This window comes from Hippopotamus amphibius, chromosome 1 (genome assembly GCF_030028045.1).
Source record: "Hippopotamus amphibius kiboko isolate mHipAmp2 chromosome 1, mHipAmp2.hap2, whole genome shotgun sequence".
Classification (NCBI taxonomy): domain Eukaryota; kingdom Metazoa; phylum Chordata; class Mammalia; order Artiodactyla; family Hippopotamidae; genus Hippopotamus; species Hippopotamus amphibius.
Genome location: NC_080186.1, coordinates 167,753,479 through 167,769,354, shown reverse-complemented (window position 1 = coordinate 167,769,354; position 15,876 = coordinate 167,753,479). Strand labels below are relative to the sequence as shown.

At 44.2% G+C, this 15,876-nt stretch overlaps 3 protein-coding genes across 4 annotated transcripts; 2 read left to right on the top strand and 1 right to left on the bottom strand.

Annotated features, from left to right (window-relative positions):
• Positions 1-2,908: 2,908 nt before the first annotated feature.
• On the bottom strand, positions 2,909-7,175 carry GDF9 (growth differentiation factor 9). Its single transcript, XM_057735307.1, has 2 exons — positions 5,375-7,175; positions 2,909-4,256 (listed from the first exon to the last, which is right to left on the bottom strand). Exons 1-2 carry the CDS (start codon positions 5,769-5,771, stop codon positions 3,292-3,294), a joined length of 1,362 nt encoding a protein of 453 aa, XP_057591290.1. The 5' UTR covers positions 5,772-7,175; the 3' UTR covers positions 2,909-3,291.
• A 1,191-nt stretch (positions 7,176-8,366) lies between these two features.
• On the top strand, positions 8,367-9,628 carry LOC130853423 (cytochrome b-c1 complex subunit 8). 2 transcript variants are annotated; one of them, XM_057735288.1, is made up of 3 exons: positions 8,367-8,472; positions 8,639-8,806; positions 9,431-9,628. In XM_057735288.1, the coding sequence occupies exons 2-3, from the start codon at positions 8,653-8,655 to the stop codon at positions 9,523-9,525; spliced, it is 249 nt and encodes an 82-aa protein (XP_057591271.1). In that variant the 5' UTR covers positions 8,367-8,472; positions 8,639-8,652; the 3' UTR covers positions 9,526-9,628. The 2 variants fall into 2 exon arrangements, with proteins under 2 accessions (XP_057591271.1, XP_057591279.1); XM_057735296.1 differs by having other exon boundaries at positions 8,399-8,481.
• Positions 9,629-14,620: 4,992 nt separating this feature from the next.
• LEAP2 (liver enriched antimicrobial peptide 2) lies at positions 14,621-15,663 on the top strand. Its single transcript, XM_057700267.1, has 3 exons — positions 14,621-14,726; positions 14,897-15,036; positions 15,358-15,663. The coding sequence occupies exons 1-3, from the start codon at positions 14,670-14,672 to the stop codon at positions 15,392-15,394; spliced, it is 234 nt and encodes a 77-aa protein (XP_057556250.1). The 5' UTR covers positions 14,621-14,669; the 3' UTR covers positions 15,395-15,663.
• Positions 15,664-15,876: the final 213 nt, after the last annotated feature.

Genomic DNA, 15,876 nt, shown 5'->3' with positions numbered 1-15,876 from the left:
AACCAGGTTCCTCTGTTTGAGCATTTTTCTTTTTATCACCTGTATAGTCATGAATACCTTCTCCTTTACCTCATAAAAGAGCAACTTAATTTTTCCCACAGACTGTTTAAACTGAGTTCTAAACCAACTTGAGCGGCTGTTGCCCTTGAAGCTGAGTAGTAAAACACAAAGTATTCAGCGTAACACAGGAGCTGATTTAAACCGATAAAAAGCAGGAAATTCAGAGCTGAAGGTGAAGCCAGCTCCTGACATGCCCCATTGTTCCTTAGCACACTAAGGCACTCATCACATTAGGTGACCTCGTATCTCATCTGGACTAAATACCAAAGCTGAATGCATCTATTTAAGGCAGATGTAGCCTCATCCTTGAATTTCCAGATCTAAATCACTGTTGTCCTTCTCATTTATAATTGGCAGCTTTTATAAGAGTAACTGAAGAAAAACAGGTTTCATTTGGAGGAGGCAGTTGGGAGACTAGTATATCCTCCTCAGTTGTGTAGGAGAGAATCTTTGAAGTTTAAATTTAGCAGATATATAAGCCCTGAATATTAACACTGTCTTATGAATGAAAGAGACTAGATTTACAAATAAAGCATAAGCGGATGGGGGAAGCCAAGCCTACAGTTCTTCAGGCTAACATTACTTGGCTATAGCATCAAAACACTATGCAGTGCCTCAGAGCAACTAAGCCCATGCACCACAACTACTGGAAGCCTGTGTACTTGGAGCCCGTGCTCTACAAAAAGAGGAGCCACCACAATGAGAAGCCCGCACACCAAAGAGCAGCCCCCACTCTCTGCAACTAGAGAAAGCCCATGCACAGCAACTAAGACCCAATGCAGCCAAAAATAAACAGAATTATAAGTAAATAAATTAACTTTAAAAAATCCACTATGCAGAAGTGTTTTAAGTCAGTCAATTTTAGGACTTACCTATATGGATGAACAATTTATCTACTCCTAATTTTGGCATTGACCATAACACTTAACTTCCATCAAAACTACCTCGCCATTTTCTTCTTTTTAAAACCTTCTGATTGCAGACCATATTCCATACTCAGCCACAGAACTAGGCCATGAAAAAAACCCCAAAACAAACAATAAAGCAAAACAAATTCCCCTGTTTAAGGGAAAAAAATGTCAGTTTAGGGCATTTGGGGAATTTTGAGGAATCCTTAAAGTTGATATAGATTTCATGTGGTCCATTTGAAAACAGCCTAATTTAAAGGGAGATATATCTTTAAATAAGCTCAGTTGTATCTTGCCACCGTCACTCATGCCCTGGCCATTCCAAATATTTTTTTACTCCTAAGAACGACAGAATGATACAAAACCCTGAAACATCATTTATCTCTTACACTTGCAGCTTCATTTACCCATGAGTAATGACTCCAAGTTACACAAGATGGAAAAGTTACTTGGAAACTAGGCCACCTAAAACTTTTCAGTCCCATTTTCTTGAAAATATTTTTTAGAGGGAAAAAAATCATGAGCAGATAACAGAGCATTTATGAGTGTGCAGGTTTGTAAAGTGTATGCAAGATAGCACCAGGAAACAATTCAAAAATAAAGCTAAGAAAACAATTTCATTCCCAATAGCATCAAAAAAGAATACTTAGGGTGCTTCCTAGGTGGCGCAGTGGTTAAGAATCCGCCTGCCAATGCAGGGGACATGGGTTCGGTACCTGCTCCGGGAAGATCCCACATGCTGCAGAGCAACTAAGCCCGTGCGCCACAACTGTTGAGCCTGAGCTTTAGAGCCTGTGAGCCACAACTATTGAGCACATTGAGCCCATATGCTGCAACTACTGGAACCCATGCACCTAGAGCCTGTGCTCTGCAACAAGAGAAGCCATGGCAATGAGGAGCCCACGCACCACAACGAAGAGTAGCCCCCACTCACTGCAACTAAAAGAAAGCCTGTGTGCAGCAAAGGACCCAACACAGCCAATAAAATTAAATTTATTAAAAAAAAAGAATACTTAGGAAATAAATTTCACAATGTAAAGTTCAAAACATACTTGAAAACTACAAAATATTTTTTAAAGAAAGATCTAAAATGGAAAAACATCTCACACCCGTGGATTGGAAGACAAAGATGGCAATACACCCCAAACTAATCTAAAGATTCAACACAATCCCTATCAAAATCTCAGCTGACTTTAGACACTAAGCACCAAGCAAAGATCAATTACAAGAATGAGAAATACTTGCATCTCAGAGTTACTTTTAGTTTGTAGATGAGGGTTTAACAAACTCTGAAACAGAAATCACTGCATCAGCCCCGGACTCTGCCCCTCCAGGGCTCTCTTAAGGTAGGCTCTCAACCCACATAAAAGCCCTCATATCCAAACAAGGCCTGCTCTGTAATATAACCTAGTCGCTGCCAGCTTAATTTAGTGCTAACAGCGCTATATCCAATCCACCTGGAAAAAAAACCTGTGGTGGTGGAGTGATGGGAGCTGAGAAAAAGCAGCAAAAACAAACCAGCCAGGAAAAAATGCTTCTTGACCTCCTTCCCAAAGGGTCAGAGTTTTAAAATATATAAAGGAGAAAATACGTTTTAAAAACCTTGAACTCTGCATTTTCTTGGGAAAATTTGCAAGGCTATTTCCTTTAAATAAATGGGACAAATGTTACTGTTTGATGTGAGTCAACCAATTTATACAAGACATCTAAGGAACAGAGTTAGTACCAATCACTAATACAACAGAAACGGGTTATGTTGCATATCCTCTAGTGTAATGACTCTTACTTCATCAGGATTTAGATGGAAAAGTTAGTCTCTCTCACTCCGAAAAAGGGATAGTAAGTTGAGCTGAAACTAGCTTTTAGACACACTTCCTCTCCCTCTCAAATGACCATTTAAAAGCAAATCTTTAATTAAAACCCCACACACAGAAAATTTATGCCACTCACAGGAATTTATTCTTCCATTAAATAAGCTGAATTATCTATTTAGAGCTGGAATTTCACCCAAGATTCATGCTAATTTTTTTTTCTTACATCAAAAACAAGACACCTACAAAAAGAAAGAAAAATCACTCAGGGGAAAAATAAAGCTTTCCGAAAGAAATACATTTCATTTACATTTGGAAATGAGAAAGGCAGCTGTTATCCCTTTGCACTGATAGATGCCACAGAACGTGCTAATGTACACAGGCTCCTCCTTACGCAACACATTGCATTACATTTAGATTTGACACATGAAACTTTCTCCCAAAGGGACAGACAGGCGCACGGCATTTTCTTTGGTCAGGAGACTCACGGTTTTACTTGAGAGGAGCCTATGTTAACGACAGGTGCACTTAGTGGCTATCATATCTTCATATTCTTTATAAGCGATTGAGCCATCAGGCTCAATGGCCAAAACACTCAAAGGGCTGTACGTGGCAGGTACACAGGATGGTCTCGGCACTGAGGAGTCGAGCTTCTCATGGATGATGTTCTGCACCATGGTGTGAACCGGAGAGCCGTACCGATGTCCGACTGCCCTGGGACAGTCCCCTTTACAGTAGCGAGGGTTGTATTTGTGTGGGGCCACAATCCAGTTGTCCCACTTCAGCTGACTAAAGCTAAGTCTAAAGTCATGGAGCTCACACTCATTTTGGGGAAAAAGAAACTGTTTGAAGTATTCACTCAGATTGAATGAAGCTGGAACCAGAGGCTTCTTCAATTCAGAGCCGACAGTTTCCTGATCTCGCCGGTGACGGGAAGATCTTACACCCTCAGCAGCCTCTTCTCCCATGGGATAGGCAGACAGCCCTCTCTTCTGGTCAGGACCCTCTGAAGGCCTCCTCTTATAGTGGAAGGAATACCACCTGTGATAAGCCCGAGTGCTTGTGTCATTCAGATATAAAAGCAGTGAGGGGGCTACCAGAAGAGTCATGTTAAATGGACTGTCCCATACTGAAGGATGCTGCAGCTGGTCTTTCACACACGTAAAATTTCCAGACATGTGAATGCTCCTTTTGTTGGAGGCCACTAGAGGCTGAAGGAGAGCCGTCACATCAATCTCAATCCATTTGTATTTCTTTCTAAATTCAAACTGTGAGTTAAAGGTAAATGAGTATGGAGCTCTAGGGAGAGTCTTGCTAAAAAACTCTGGCTCTTTTATCACTAGGTTACACACACATTTAACAGGAGAGGGAAAAGAAACGGAGTTGTTGAAAGTGTATAGCAAGACTGACTTGAGCAAACGTTCAACAGCAGTAACACGATCCAGGTTAAACAGCAGGTCCACTGATGGAAGGGTACCTGAGAAGAAAAACAAGCCACTAGTAATGCTCAGTACAAATTGAACGTAACACAAAGTCAAATCAAGGAATGTGCTTCTACCCCTCTTTTTCCCACTTTCTCAAGCCTCAAAACAAAAGTCAGGGTGGGATGGGGGTTATAAAGAAAAAGCAGGTAACCAGTACCATAACAAAGTCCCAGCACTTACAGCTGGATACTGAATCACCAGAAATTCAGAACAGCTTTGGTGGCCAATTAAAACAGGGAATCATTACATTCCGAAGTTTCAGAATCTTAATAATTTGCTCCAAACACAGAGGAAGCTAAGAAGGAAAGCAGTATTTTACTCTTGAAGAGTCTCTAAGGGGAAAACTATAATAAAGACACTTGCCAGGCTTGTTAAGAAAATATGCTAAGTCCTTATGGACAGAATCAATAAAGAAAACGTAATTGTCTACGTTAATTTGGAACACTTGAGACTGACAGCAAATGGAGGCTCTAAACCCACTATAACAAAACAGGACATCAAAGAAGGAGGAAGGGTTTTAAATAGCCACAAATGACCTGCTGAATTAGAACGGTTTTCTGTAAGTCATGAGCTAGTGAATATAGATTTTGTTTTTTAATAGCGCTGCTCCCTTCTCTCACACACACACGACTGCTGACCAACGATTTGTTCTTATAAGGATCTACTGTTTCACACAGGCACTTAAGCTTTCCTCTCACAGAAAGGAACAAACATGGGGAAAATATCCTGTTTAATAAAACACACCAACAGCTGAAAGAGATACTTTAGGCACATTTCCAGGCCAAAATTGGTAGAATGGGAAGAATATGCAATGGGAAGTCAAAATACCTCTTTTCCAGTCTTGATTTTGTGACCTTGGACAAGACTAAACTCCAGCAGCACTTTCCCCAGGCTTTAGGGCCAATAAGTCTCTTCTATCAAATTAGCCCTCCTTAACCCATGAGGGGGTTAGAAAGAAACAATAAGATCAAGTACCAGATTTGTTTGGAATTTGATACTAAGTATCATGCAAAGTGAAATGCAAGTCAAGGAGCAAGGCCCAGCTCCTTTCTGTAACTGAAATCCAGAAGGTCTTTTCCCTCCACCCATTAACCAATCTGCTCCTACACACCTGTCACCTGGTCCCCAGGAGCCCGCTTGTGCTGGGCACAGGGGGTGAAGAGCCGAACAGTGTTGTAGAGGTGACTTCTGTTGGATTTAGGGATCCCCTCCTTGGTAGCATATGCCTTATAGAGCCTCTTCATGTAGCGCAAAGCTCTGTCATCTGGCTGCAGCCTGGGGGCCCCCCCTTGCCCATCATACAGAACATTGAAGAGAGGGGAAAGGAGGCCAGATCTGTGTCTCCCATTTAGAGGCTGCAGCATGGACCAAGGCTCAGCCTCAGATTCCAGTGTAGCACTAGCTGCAATCTGAGCTTCTCCCCTAGAAGCCTGAAAACCAAAGCTAATAGGAAAACAGAGCCAGGCAAAGCAGCAAAACCAAAGCAAGAAGTTGCTGGGAAGCGCCATGGCTTGGAAGAATTAGCAAGGAACACGTCCCCATACCAGTCTTCTCCCTAAAAGCCAGGAAGAGCCTCGGTTGGTCTCTTAAATAAATTTTAGGTGTGTGGGTGGGCTAGGTTCACTTCTGTAATCAGGCCTCAAGGATGCCTAGCTGAAGATAATTTTTATCAGCTGTATGTCAAAGAGCTGATCACACCCTATTTATCCAATTTGTCCTAATTAGATACAGATTTACTTGGTTGTGTAGTTTTCCTTTCCCTTTTCCCTGGCATTTATTTAAAATCTCTTAAATTAATGGACTACCTATGTAGCTGAAAGGCTAAAAGGAATTGAGGAATGACCTTAAAACAAAATCCCCCATTTTTAGAGAGAGACTAATATTCTTAAAATGCTCCTTAGGTGCTTGCTGAAACTTCCAAGGCACATGGAAAAGCTAACTACTTATTCATGATGATACTCAGATCTGCTGGTATGCAACTTATGATATTCGGTTTACTCTTCTCCATCCTCACTATCTCTCCCACTTCCAGGTGCTTAGAATATTTATTTACTGGAAGTTGATTTGGAGGGTGAGAGAAAGTCACAATTGGCATTGAATTTCCAGAGACCAGAGAACTGTTAAGTTGCCTAGTTCTCTCAGTAGCTTAGTAAGGATGTGTACTTGGAATACTGCGATATGCCTTAAAAAGGAGGGCATCACCTTTGATCTTGACTCATTTTTAAATATAATATCTTGATGTCTTTACTTTGGTCTGCACATTCATCTATACATACTTTAGTTTAAAGGTTTAGAGATGTTTTCAGATGCTAGAAAATAAATGAAAGTTTTATTTACTTTTTATTAATCACTCAAATGGTGGTAGAATTTGCTAGGGAATTTTTGTTCTTAACTGTTATAAGTATTTATGTTCTTGCCTCTGAGCTAAGATCAGGTTAGAGATTACATTTTAGAAAAATGAGACATGGGTGCACTATGAAGAGCTGAATATACTCATAGTATAAGATACAGAACCAGTCTGTGCAGTACCCAGCCTGACAAAACTGAGGTATATTTGTAAATTTTAAGTCCATTGCCTGCCAAGCCTCTCTGGCCCTGGCCTGGTAAGCAGGGTTCTAAAATACACCCAAACTACTGAATGAGAACTTAGTCCTAGATTACATATGGCCAACAATTCCATGAATAAGACATTTACAGACATACTGCATCAAGTGGAAGTTAGTCAGCTGTACACTGTACAGTGTACAGGACAGCAGCATCCTTAAGTAGAAAGCACTTTCCAAAAAATGGAATTGCCTCACACCCAACGTTCCTGCCTCCCTCCTGGGAAGTGGAGTGAATTGTGGGCAACTGTGACATCCTGCCCCAGGCACAACCCTGTCAGTGGCAAGTCTGCTGCTGTGGAGGTTGCCTCTTTCTTCCCTCCTGCCACCACTAACAGCTGTTCATCAGTTGCTGGACTTTTTTTTTTTTTTTTTGGAACTTACTAATCTATATTTACTTATTTTTCTCATTAGTTATCTATTTTAGACATATTAGTGTATATATGTCAATCCCAATCTCCCAATTTATCCCACCACCCCTGCCCCCCACATGTGTCTCTATTTCTGCCTTGCAAACCAGTTAATCTGTACCATTTGTCTAGATTCCACATATATGCGTTAATATATGATACTTGTTTTTCTCTTTCTGACTTCACTCTGTATGACAGTCTCTAGGTCCTCCATCAATTGCTGAACTATTACTTGAGGACTCTTGTGGCTATTTTTTTTTTTTTGAGTTGGATTTTATTTATTTATTTTCTTTTTGGCTGCGTTGAGTCTTAGTTGCCGCAAGTAGGAGGGATCTTTCACTGTAGCCCATGGACTCTTCTGCTGGGTGCAGACTTCTCTCTAGTTGTGACCAGTGGGTTTTCTCTCTCTAGTTGTGGTGTGTGGTCTCTGTACTTTGTGGCAGGCTGGCTCAGTAGTCGTAGCATGGGCTTAGTTGCCCCACGGCATCTGGGATATTAACTCCCTGACTAGGGACCAGGGATCGAACCCAGGTCCCCTATATTGGAAGGGGGATTCTTTTACCGCTGGGTCACCAGGGAAGTCCCTCCTGTGGCTAAATTTAAGGAAACATTTTTATTCTCTCTTGGGAAAGTCTACACCCTGCCAGTGGATTCTAATCTGGTGGCTGCCAAGAGAAGTCCCAGATCTGTGTCCCTGATTCGGGTCCTGGGTCTGAACAGAACTGATTCCGGTTCCAGCTACTGGACAAGACCATACAAAACCTTGCTTCGGCTGCCGGGCGGCGGCCTCAGTCAGGGTCGCTCTCCACCGCGGGAAGACGCCCTAAGCGCGCGGCCAGCGCGGCCCTCGAAGCTGCCGAGCCCCTCGCTCTTCAACACTGTCCGTTCGGTTCCGGACTTCCTGCGGCTCCCTGGAAAGGCGGGAACCGAGGAGAACCTTGAGGGGCTGCGGGGGAGGGGAGGCGGGCCCCTGCGCCCCCTCAGTCGCGCTTGGCCCCACCCCCGAGCAGGCACCTCCCACCTCACGTCACTCGGCAGGGGCGAGCCTCTCCGGCACTGGGTACGACTGCGCCTTCCCCTGGAGAGAGCCGGGAACTGGTCCTCCCGGAAGTGACCTCACTGCCTCCTAGCGCGGAGCCCTATCCTACCGGAAGTAGCGGGCGGAGGCCCGTGGATTACGCGCTGCGGAGGGCGAGGTGACCTCGGTGCGGGAGTGGGGTCCAGCCGCGCGGTCTTGGTGGCCCCGGGAGGGTGGGGCCGCCGTCTAGGCTGGGAGGGATGAGGAGCGCCCGGGAGAGCCTCGGGTTGGGAGCGGTCTGTCCGGGGCCTGAACCCAGCCCCTCTCTACCCTCCGTCCTGCAGGCGCCGCCGCAACCATGGGCCGCGCGTTTGGGAATCTGATGAGGGTGCGGCATGTGATCACCTACAGCTTGTCGCCGTTCGAGCAGCGCGCCTTTCCGCACTACTTCAGCAAGGGCATCCCCAACATGCTGCGCCGCACTCGGGCGTGCATCCTTCGCGTCGCGCCGCGTGAGTGCCCTGGCGGGGCGGGGGGCTGGACTCCCATCCACAGTGGGCGCAGAGGGTCACCCCACTGAGCACACTGCCGCTCTCCATACACACGTTTTCTCACTGAGTAGTGCTGAATGCCGTTGAACTGGTCACATCCTTCTCATCTTACAGATGAGGGAGATGAGTCACAGAGAACTTAAATGACTGGCCCAAGGTCACTTGTGTGACTCCAGCGTCTCCCTCTGAGGTCATCTTTACTCACTTCTTTCTTAGTGGTGAACTGTTTTGTGTTAAAGGTACAGCAGATAGTGATGATAGTTGCTAAAACCCGCAGAAGTGTACGTTTCAGAATGGTTAAATGATGAAATTTATGTTATGTGAACTTGCTCTCAGAGTATTTTAAAATGTACAGCAGGCGAGCAGTAGGGAAGATTTGGTCACAGATTGTCCTAGGTAAACCCCTTTCTTTTACACACCTGAAAAATGGGTGTGTAATGTAACCTTTCTTGATCATCTGGTTTAAGAGTGGTTTCTTAAAAACTAGAAACAGGAAGGCAGACTATGTTGTGAGTCAGAAAAGAGGACTGAGATCCATGTGTCTTGTATGTGCTCACTGCTTACTCTCATTTATTATTTTTATAGCATTTGTAGTGTTTTATCTTGTCTACACATGGGGAACACAAGAGTTTGAGAAATCCAAGAGGAAGAATCCAGCTGCCTATGAAAATGACAAATGAGCAACTCATCTGGATAATGGTTCCTTGTCTCTGAAAGACCCTTCTCTGGGAGAGATGTCTACATTGTAGTGTCTTGAAGACACAATAAACTTATTATAGGCTGCATTGTTGTGATTTTGAGTTTTGTGTGAGCAGAACCCTTGGATGTGACTGCCAATTTTCAAATTCATGAATTCCCCTCCCCAGCATGAGTTCTGAACTTTTTTGGTGAGTCTGAGTTTGGTGAAGGATTGTAGTTCACCCTTGTTCTATAACCTATAAGAATGTAGCTGCAGCTACTCCTGCAGCTGAACAGCTGTGGATGGCATCGACTGTGTGGCTCCCTGCCCACTGCTTCCATATTGACAATAAAATCTAGTAATTACTGTGTGTCACGTACTCTTCTTAGCCCTTTACACAAATAAGTTCTCTTAAACCTCACAACTACCTTTGGTTTTCTTTTTTTTTTTCCTTCACAACTACCTTTGAAGTATCACTATTACACTCATTTTGCAGATGAGGACACGGGCACAGAGAGACTAAGTAATTTCCCTCAAAGTATACAGCTAGTGAATGGTAGTCTGGCACTGAAGTTTGTGCTCTTAAAGCTATGCTGTACCACGTGATAGGAAGTCAGCTATGAAAGGAAGGGGTGAGGTGACCCCTTTGCCTCTAGAGCTAGGGTCAGCAAACTGGCTGTGTTTGTACTGGATTGCTAACAGTGCTTTTTAGCCATGTATGGCCCATAAAACCTAAAATATTTACTCTCTGACCTTTTATGGAAAATGTTTACCCCTGTCTTAGAGCCTTTGAATTATCTTTCTAGTGGAAAAGATACCCTTTTCCCTTCACCAGGAGATGGTGGGGGTAGGTGTTGGCAGTTTTATGCTTCTGGTTCCTCTGCTCCATTTCTAAAAACTTCCTCTCTTCTAAGGAGACTTCCTGCTGGTCCAGAGCAGCAACTTTCACAGGGTAGCTCAGCTTCTGGCCCAAGCTGTGTCTCTCCCTCTTGTTCTAACGATTTTTCCTGCCCGTCAGGAACCAGAATATCTCAAAACAGAACAAAAATCAGTAAGATAGATTGCACTGATTGTGAGGCAGGGTAAGGAGGTACAGCTGAGCCTGACAGACGGGCCCATTTCCTTTAGCTGTTGCTTCCTCAATGTGTAATGAAGGCAAGAAACCTTCATTCCTCAGCTATGAGCTTCTCACCCATAAAATAGATTAAGAAAGCCATAAGCCTGAGGTAACAGAGAAATGAGTGACATGTAAGAGTCTGGCAAGGTGCTCCAGGCTTGACAAAGGACAGTGGTGTGATGAAAACTCTTGCCTCACCAAACATGCTCTTATTTTCCTATTTGGCTTTTTCAAAGTTTGTTCCCAGGGCTTGCTGCCTGATCTACGTATTTGGGTCACAGACTCTGAGAACCTGGTGAAAGCTGTGGACCTGAAGAAGGTGTAAAGTTACCCATCCTTAACCTTGCATAGTTTGAACAGGTTCACCGGCCAGGGCAGGATCGATCACTGCCTTAACAGGCTATTGATCTCTTTCTTTTTTCCCTTCAGGTTTAGCCCCAAGCTTCCTAGGGGCCATGGCTACCGTGTCCTATCTTGGCTTCATTTTACCCTTAGACTTTTATTCTTGGTTCTTTGAGTCCTTTGGAGATACCAGCTCAAAATGAAACTTACCCTTTCTTAGCCCAGACCTGGCACTGAACCTTTTGGTCTGAAACCCTTTATCCCAGGAGTACTCTACTGAGAAGACTGTCCTATAAGCCCTTTCATGTGCTAAGCATCTGCTTTTGGATAAAATTGTTAAAGGCTGCTTTAAGCCTGTCCCTCACCAAAGGGCTTCCCTCTCTACGCTTGGAGACACAGAGGTCAGAACTCTGTGGAACAGAGTCGTGGGGGTGGGGGCAGGGCTGGGCAGTGTAGAATGTGAGTTATAGCTCAGTGCTCCTGCACCTGATATAGGATCTGGGATCATTTTATGGATTATTCCATCTGTAGAAATCCATAAAGAAAAGGAAAATGGGTGAAGTCTCTTAAGAAAGAGGGACCACTGTTGTGGGCCTTTATACCTATAACCCATCCACCTGGAGCCTCCAGTCAGGGTGTGGCTCCTTCATCTGCTACTGGGGCACAATCATGTGTTCATTTAGCCCTTCTTTTCCCCAGCAATTCTCCTGCTCCCACAAGGGCTTTTATCACTGGTCTGCAGAAGGCCCAGAAATCCATGCCAGTTCTAGCCAGCAATTGAGCAAATATACTTTGACCGTTTGTTGAAGTTTTACCTGAAAACGTTTTTCCATTTCAGAGCCTTTCAGTTTTCATTAGGCATCTCCTGCTCAGGGACAGCAAAAAAGTTTCCAATTACTATCAAGCCCTTCATGATCTCCCCTCCACCTGGAATGTGTTTCAAACAGCTGCTCATGTAGCTACACTCTGTCTCCCATTTCATCCTAGGCACTTAACCTCAGAAACAGAAAACCCCTCAGAGTTGTATTTAGAGTTACCAAGCTATAAGCTATCAAACGTGCTTCAGTCTCTCTTCTTACAATCATTTGAGCCCCCAAATGTCAGTACCTGAGAGGCCTCAGAGATGCGCTCCCATCTCATTGACAGAACAAGAGACTAAAGCCCACATAGGGGCAGGGCTGGCCTCTTATCAGCTACCCTACCTAGGCCCCTGGCTCCTGCCTCCCAGCCAAGCATTTCTTCTTATGGCTCTCTAGACCTTTCTGCTGGAGGAAGGAACATGTACTTTTGTGTTGATTCAGTCAGCAAAATACTTGATTACAGACAGCCCCTGGCCTTTTACAATTTTTATTTTTTAATTTCAGGAATAGGACTTCACAGCTACTCGAAGGATGTGGGATAGCTGTGGACAACATCTGTCACTTCCGCTTAATGCTGTCTGGATGCTGCTTTGCTTTTAAAAGTTTGATTTTGCTCCAAATTTAAGTAAAACAGCTACAGAATTTGTGTAGACACATGTTGAAATACTCTCCCTCACAGTGATTCCTTCCACAGTCAGTAACTAATGGATCTTTTCTTTTGGGAGGAGGGATGGCATACAAGATAGAAGCTTAAGGGACTTCCTTGGCGGTCCAGTGGTTAAGAATCCACACTTCCACATCAGGTGGCGTGGTTCCATCCCTAGTCGTGGAACTACGATCCCGCATGCCTTGCGGTGAGGCCCACCCCCCAAAAAGATAGAGGCTGGAGCAACAAAGGCTTGGGCAGTGTTGTCACAGCCATGATGATGATACTCCTTTTTTCCCGTACACAGAGCGGGCCCAGAGCCTCAGGCCCTTCCCTTGTCTGTTGTATTGGCTTTGTAAGTTAACACAAAAGGCTACTTTGATTTTGCTTGAAATATAGGAAGGCAGAAATGGAGGATTAGGAGAAAGTATCCATCTTTGGAATAAGCACTTGCCAAGTCCCATTTGGCACTTCACTCTAGGCTCCTTAAGGGGAGGCTGGCACTCAGTCCACAGACCCAACTGGTTCTCGGATATCAGGCTGTTCAGCCTTTTGCTTACTTAATCAGATTTGTGTTCTTACCCAGTGTTCACTAGGTCACCACACAGCCTCTTCCCTGCTCCACAAAAGTTCTAGTTAAGCCCCTACTTGGGGTCATTCTGTATCGAAGCTCAGGAGTAAATGGAGGGAACAGCTAACTAGTCTCAAACTTGCAGGATTGGTTAGGTGAGTTTGTCATTGTTCTGCTTCTTAATGTTTCTTAAGAGCAAGCAGTGGTATATCCCACCAGGTCTGGCCTGGTCCTGAGAGGACTGGAACCAGGCAGACAGATCTGTAGAGTCACGCCCCACCCAATCCTAGCTCTGAGGTCCACCATACTACCTTCTTCTCCCTTGGCAAAAGGACTGGTGACTGTCCTGTTCCACCTTCAGCTGTGCCACCTCTTCTCTACTTTTCCTTGGGGAATGGGCAGGCTTCTACCATGTATCCAACCTGTGAAAATGAGAAGGGCTTTGGGAAGAGGTATCAGCTGGGTGTTCAGAGAAACACAAGGCAGAAAAAACATCTTGTTGCATTTGTCTTCTTGGCTTTTCCTTCCAGGTCACAGGAAGATCTAAAGTCCTATATATCTCCTTACTCAGAATTCACACCTTTCCCTACTAAGTTATTAACATGTCTATGTCATTTTATGAGTAGTTGTAACTACTCATGGTTTAGGTACATGCTCTTTCTTGGTCTAGAAACTTGCAGTGGGTCCTACTTAAGATGGCAAATGTTTTGGGCTTTGGAGAGATCTCAGCCCTATGCCTGCTTCCCTGAGGCTGCTGGAAGGATGTGCTCTGTAAAATGCCCAGTAAACTACTGGCAGGAAAGCTAATAATTAAAGGTTTGCAATGTTTATCATGACCATCAAGCTCTCTCACTGATTTAGGAGCCCCTGCTATCTCTTCATTCAAATTTTAAGAAAAGAAACAGTCAACCTATACTTATTCATTCAATTCACCCATGATTGAAACAACACCAGTCAGTCCTGATTGCCCTTCTGCTGGGAAATGGCAGGTAGGCCAGACTTTGAACTTTCTGCAGCTGGGTTTCCATTCTTCCAGAGAGATGATGTGTAACAAATAATTAGGGTGAGAGTCCATCTATACAAACGGGGATCTGTGGCACCACAGACCATGCTTGCTGAAGCATTATCCCACAAAAGGGAGATAAAGGCTTTATTCAATTGCCTGTAACAAAATAGATCAGTGCTTCTTTCCTAGACAAGGCTGAAAGGGGTCAATACTATTTCTGAAGACCTCATTATTAGAATTCTATTTTGACTAGAGTGATCTCACTGAGCTATTTTGGAATCAAAAGTGCCCGGTCTCCCTCAGTGGCTTCACATGGTTTTTCAAAGGAGAGGAGGTAGTGCTGACTTTTGGTAAAATGGGTGAAAAGGTCCAAGCCAGCAACACGATCACTCAAAGTCCAATGAGGGATCAGTAAATACGTGCCTGATAGGCAGGCCTTGAGCACATTCCTCTCTGGTAGACATTAACTTATTAAAGTGACACTGACTGCAAATATAAACTTTGCCCCCATCTCACCTGCCAACCATAGAAGAGGCGGATCTGTCTATAAAAGGAAGTGGGAACTGTCCCTGGCCTTCAGGCACCAATATCCCCTCTATCAAGATGTGGCACCTCAAACTCTTTGCAGTACTCATGATCTGCCTGTTGCTGTTAGGCCAGGTAAGGAAAGGAGGATACATATGTGGGTGTGTGGGGATAGAATTGTAAGCAGAGGAATGGACCCTCTGCTCTGTGAGTCTACAGCATCTGGGGGGGTGATCTTCATTCCAAGGTGTATAGTAAGGTTTCAATGCTTCCATACCTGAGATGAATCTGTCTTTGTCCTACAGGTAGATGGCTCCCCAATACCAGAACTGAGTTCAGCAAAGAGAAGGCTGAGGAGAATGACCCCATTTTGGAGAGGGGTTTCCCTCAGGCCCATTGGAGCCTCCTGTCGGGATGATTCTGAATGTATCACAAGGCTATGCAGGTACTCCACAAACCTGGGAGCAGGGCTGGGCCCAAGAGGCCTGGGAAGCTGGGCAAAGGAGAGATCAATACATACGCAGACCTAAAAATAAAAATTGGGGTGGAGGACTGCCTGGGCTGAGGCTGGGAGCTCCATGGAGGAGAAACCCTCAAGGGTTAAGAGCCAAGAACAGTTCCACACAGGTACCATGAAAGAGTAATGCCTTTCCTCTCTTCGCTCTACCCTGAGACTGGATATCAAGCAGAGGAAGGAAATGCAGTAGAAATGGCTCTGGGCACTGCTAGATCTCTGCCGTAAAAATCACCTTTTCTTTTCCCTTAGAAAAAGACGCTGTTCTCTAAGTGTGGCCCAGGAATGATGTATACACCAGGGGAAAACAGGACTGCACTTACCTACCACAATGCTCCGTTCTATGGAATATTGATTAACTGCATTTGGCTGGAGACACTTAAGTGAAGCCATCTTGTGTTTTTAAATGTTTAAAGACAGATATATGCTTTAAATTGGTCTCCGTTTCTTCTTACAATGTTGATATGTAGATATGCATAACTAAACTTGTCAACTTAAGAGTTTATTTTTCTATGTATACTATTAAATGTCTCAAACTGAAATTTTGGCACCCTGGAATTCACGCTTTTGAGGGGAAGAAGGATTCATTTTGTATACTATAGAAAACCCAGCACTGCCTAATAATGTGTTAACTTCTCGATCTGGAAAGTGCAGTGAAAGCTAACATTTCTTCAAGAAATAAAGAACACAATGGCAGGCTAAAGGCAAAAGTTTAGTAACAGCTAGTGATTAACCTTGGCAAGCTCATAAACTATGACCCTGGATCCTATA

Coding starts and splice junctions, on each gene's coding strand:
- GDF9 (XM_057735307.1), bottom strand. CDS start 5,771: ATGGCGCTTCCCAGCAACTTCTTGCTTTGGTTTTGCTGCTTTGCCTGG. Junction 4,257..5,374: donor TCCTGGGGACCAGGTGACAG/GTGTGTAGGAGC, acceptor TTTTCTTCTCAG/GTACCCTTCCATCAGTGGAC.
- LEAP2 (XM_057700267.1), top strand. CDS start 14,670: ATGTGGCACCTCAAACTCTTTGCAGTACTCATGATCTGCCTGTTGCTG. Junction 14,727..14,896: donor GCCTGTTGCTGTTAGGCCAG/GTAAGGAAAGGA, acceptor TTTGTCCTACAG/GTAGATGGCTCCCCAATACC. Junction 15,037..15,357: donor TGTATCACAAGGCTATGCAG/GTACTCCACAAA, acceptor CTTTTCCCTTAG/AAAAAGACGCTGTTCTCTAA.
- LOC130853423 (XM_057735288.1), top strand. CDS start 8,653: ATGGGCCGCGCGTTTGGGAATCTGATGAGGGTGCGGCATGTGATCACC. Junction 8,807..9,430: donor CATCCTTCGCGTCGCGCCGC/GTGAGTGCCCTG, acceptor TTATTTTTATAG/CATTTGTAGTGTTTTATCTT.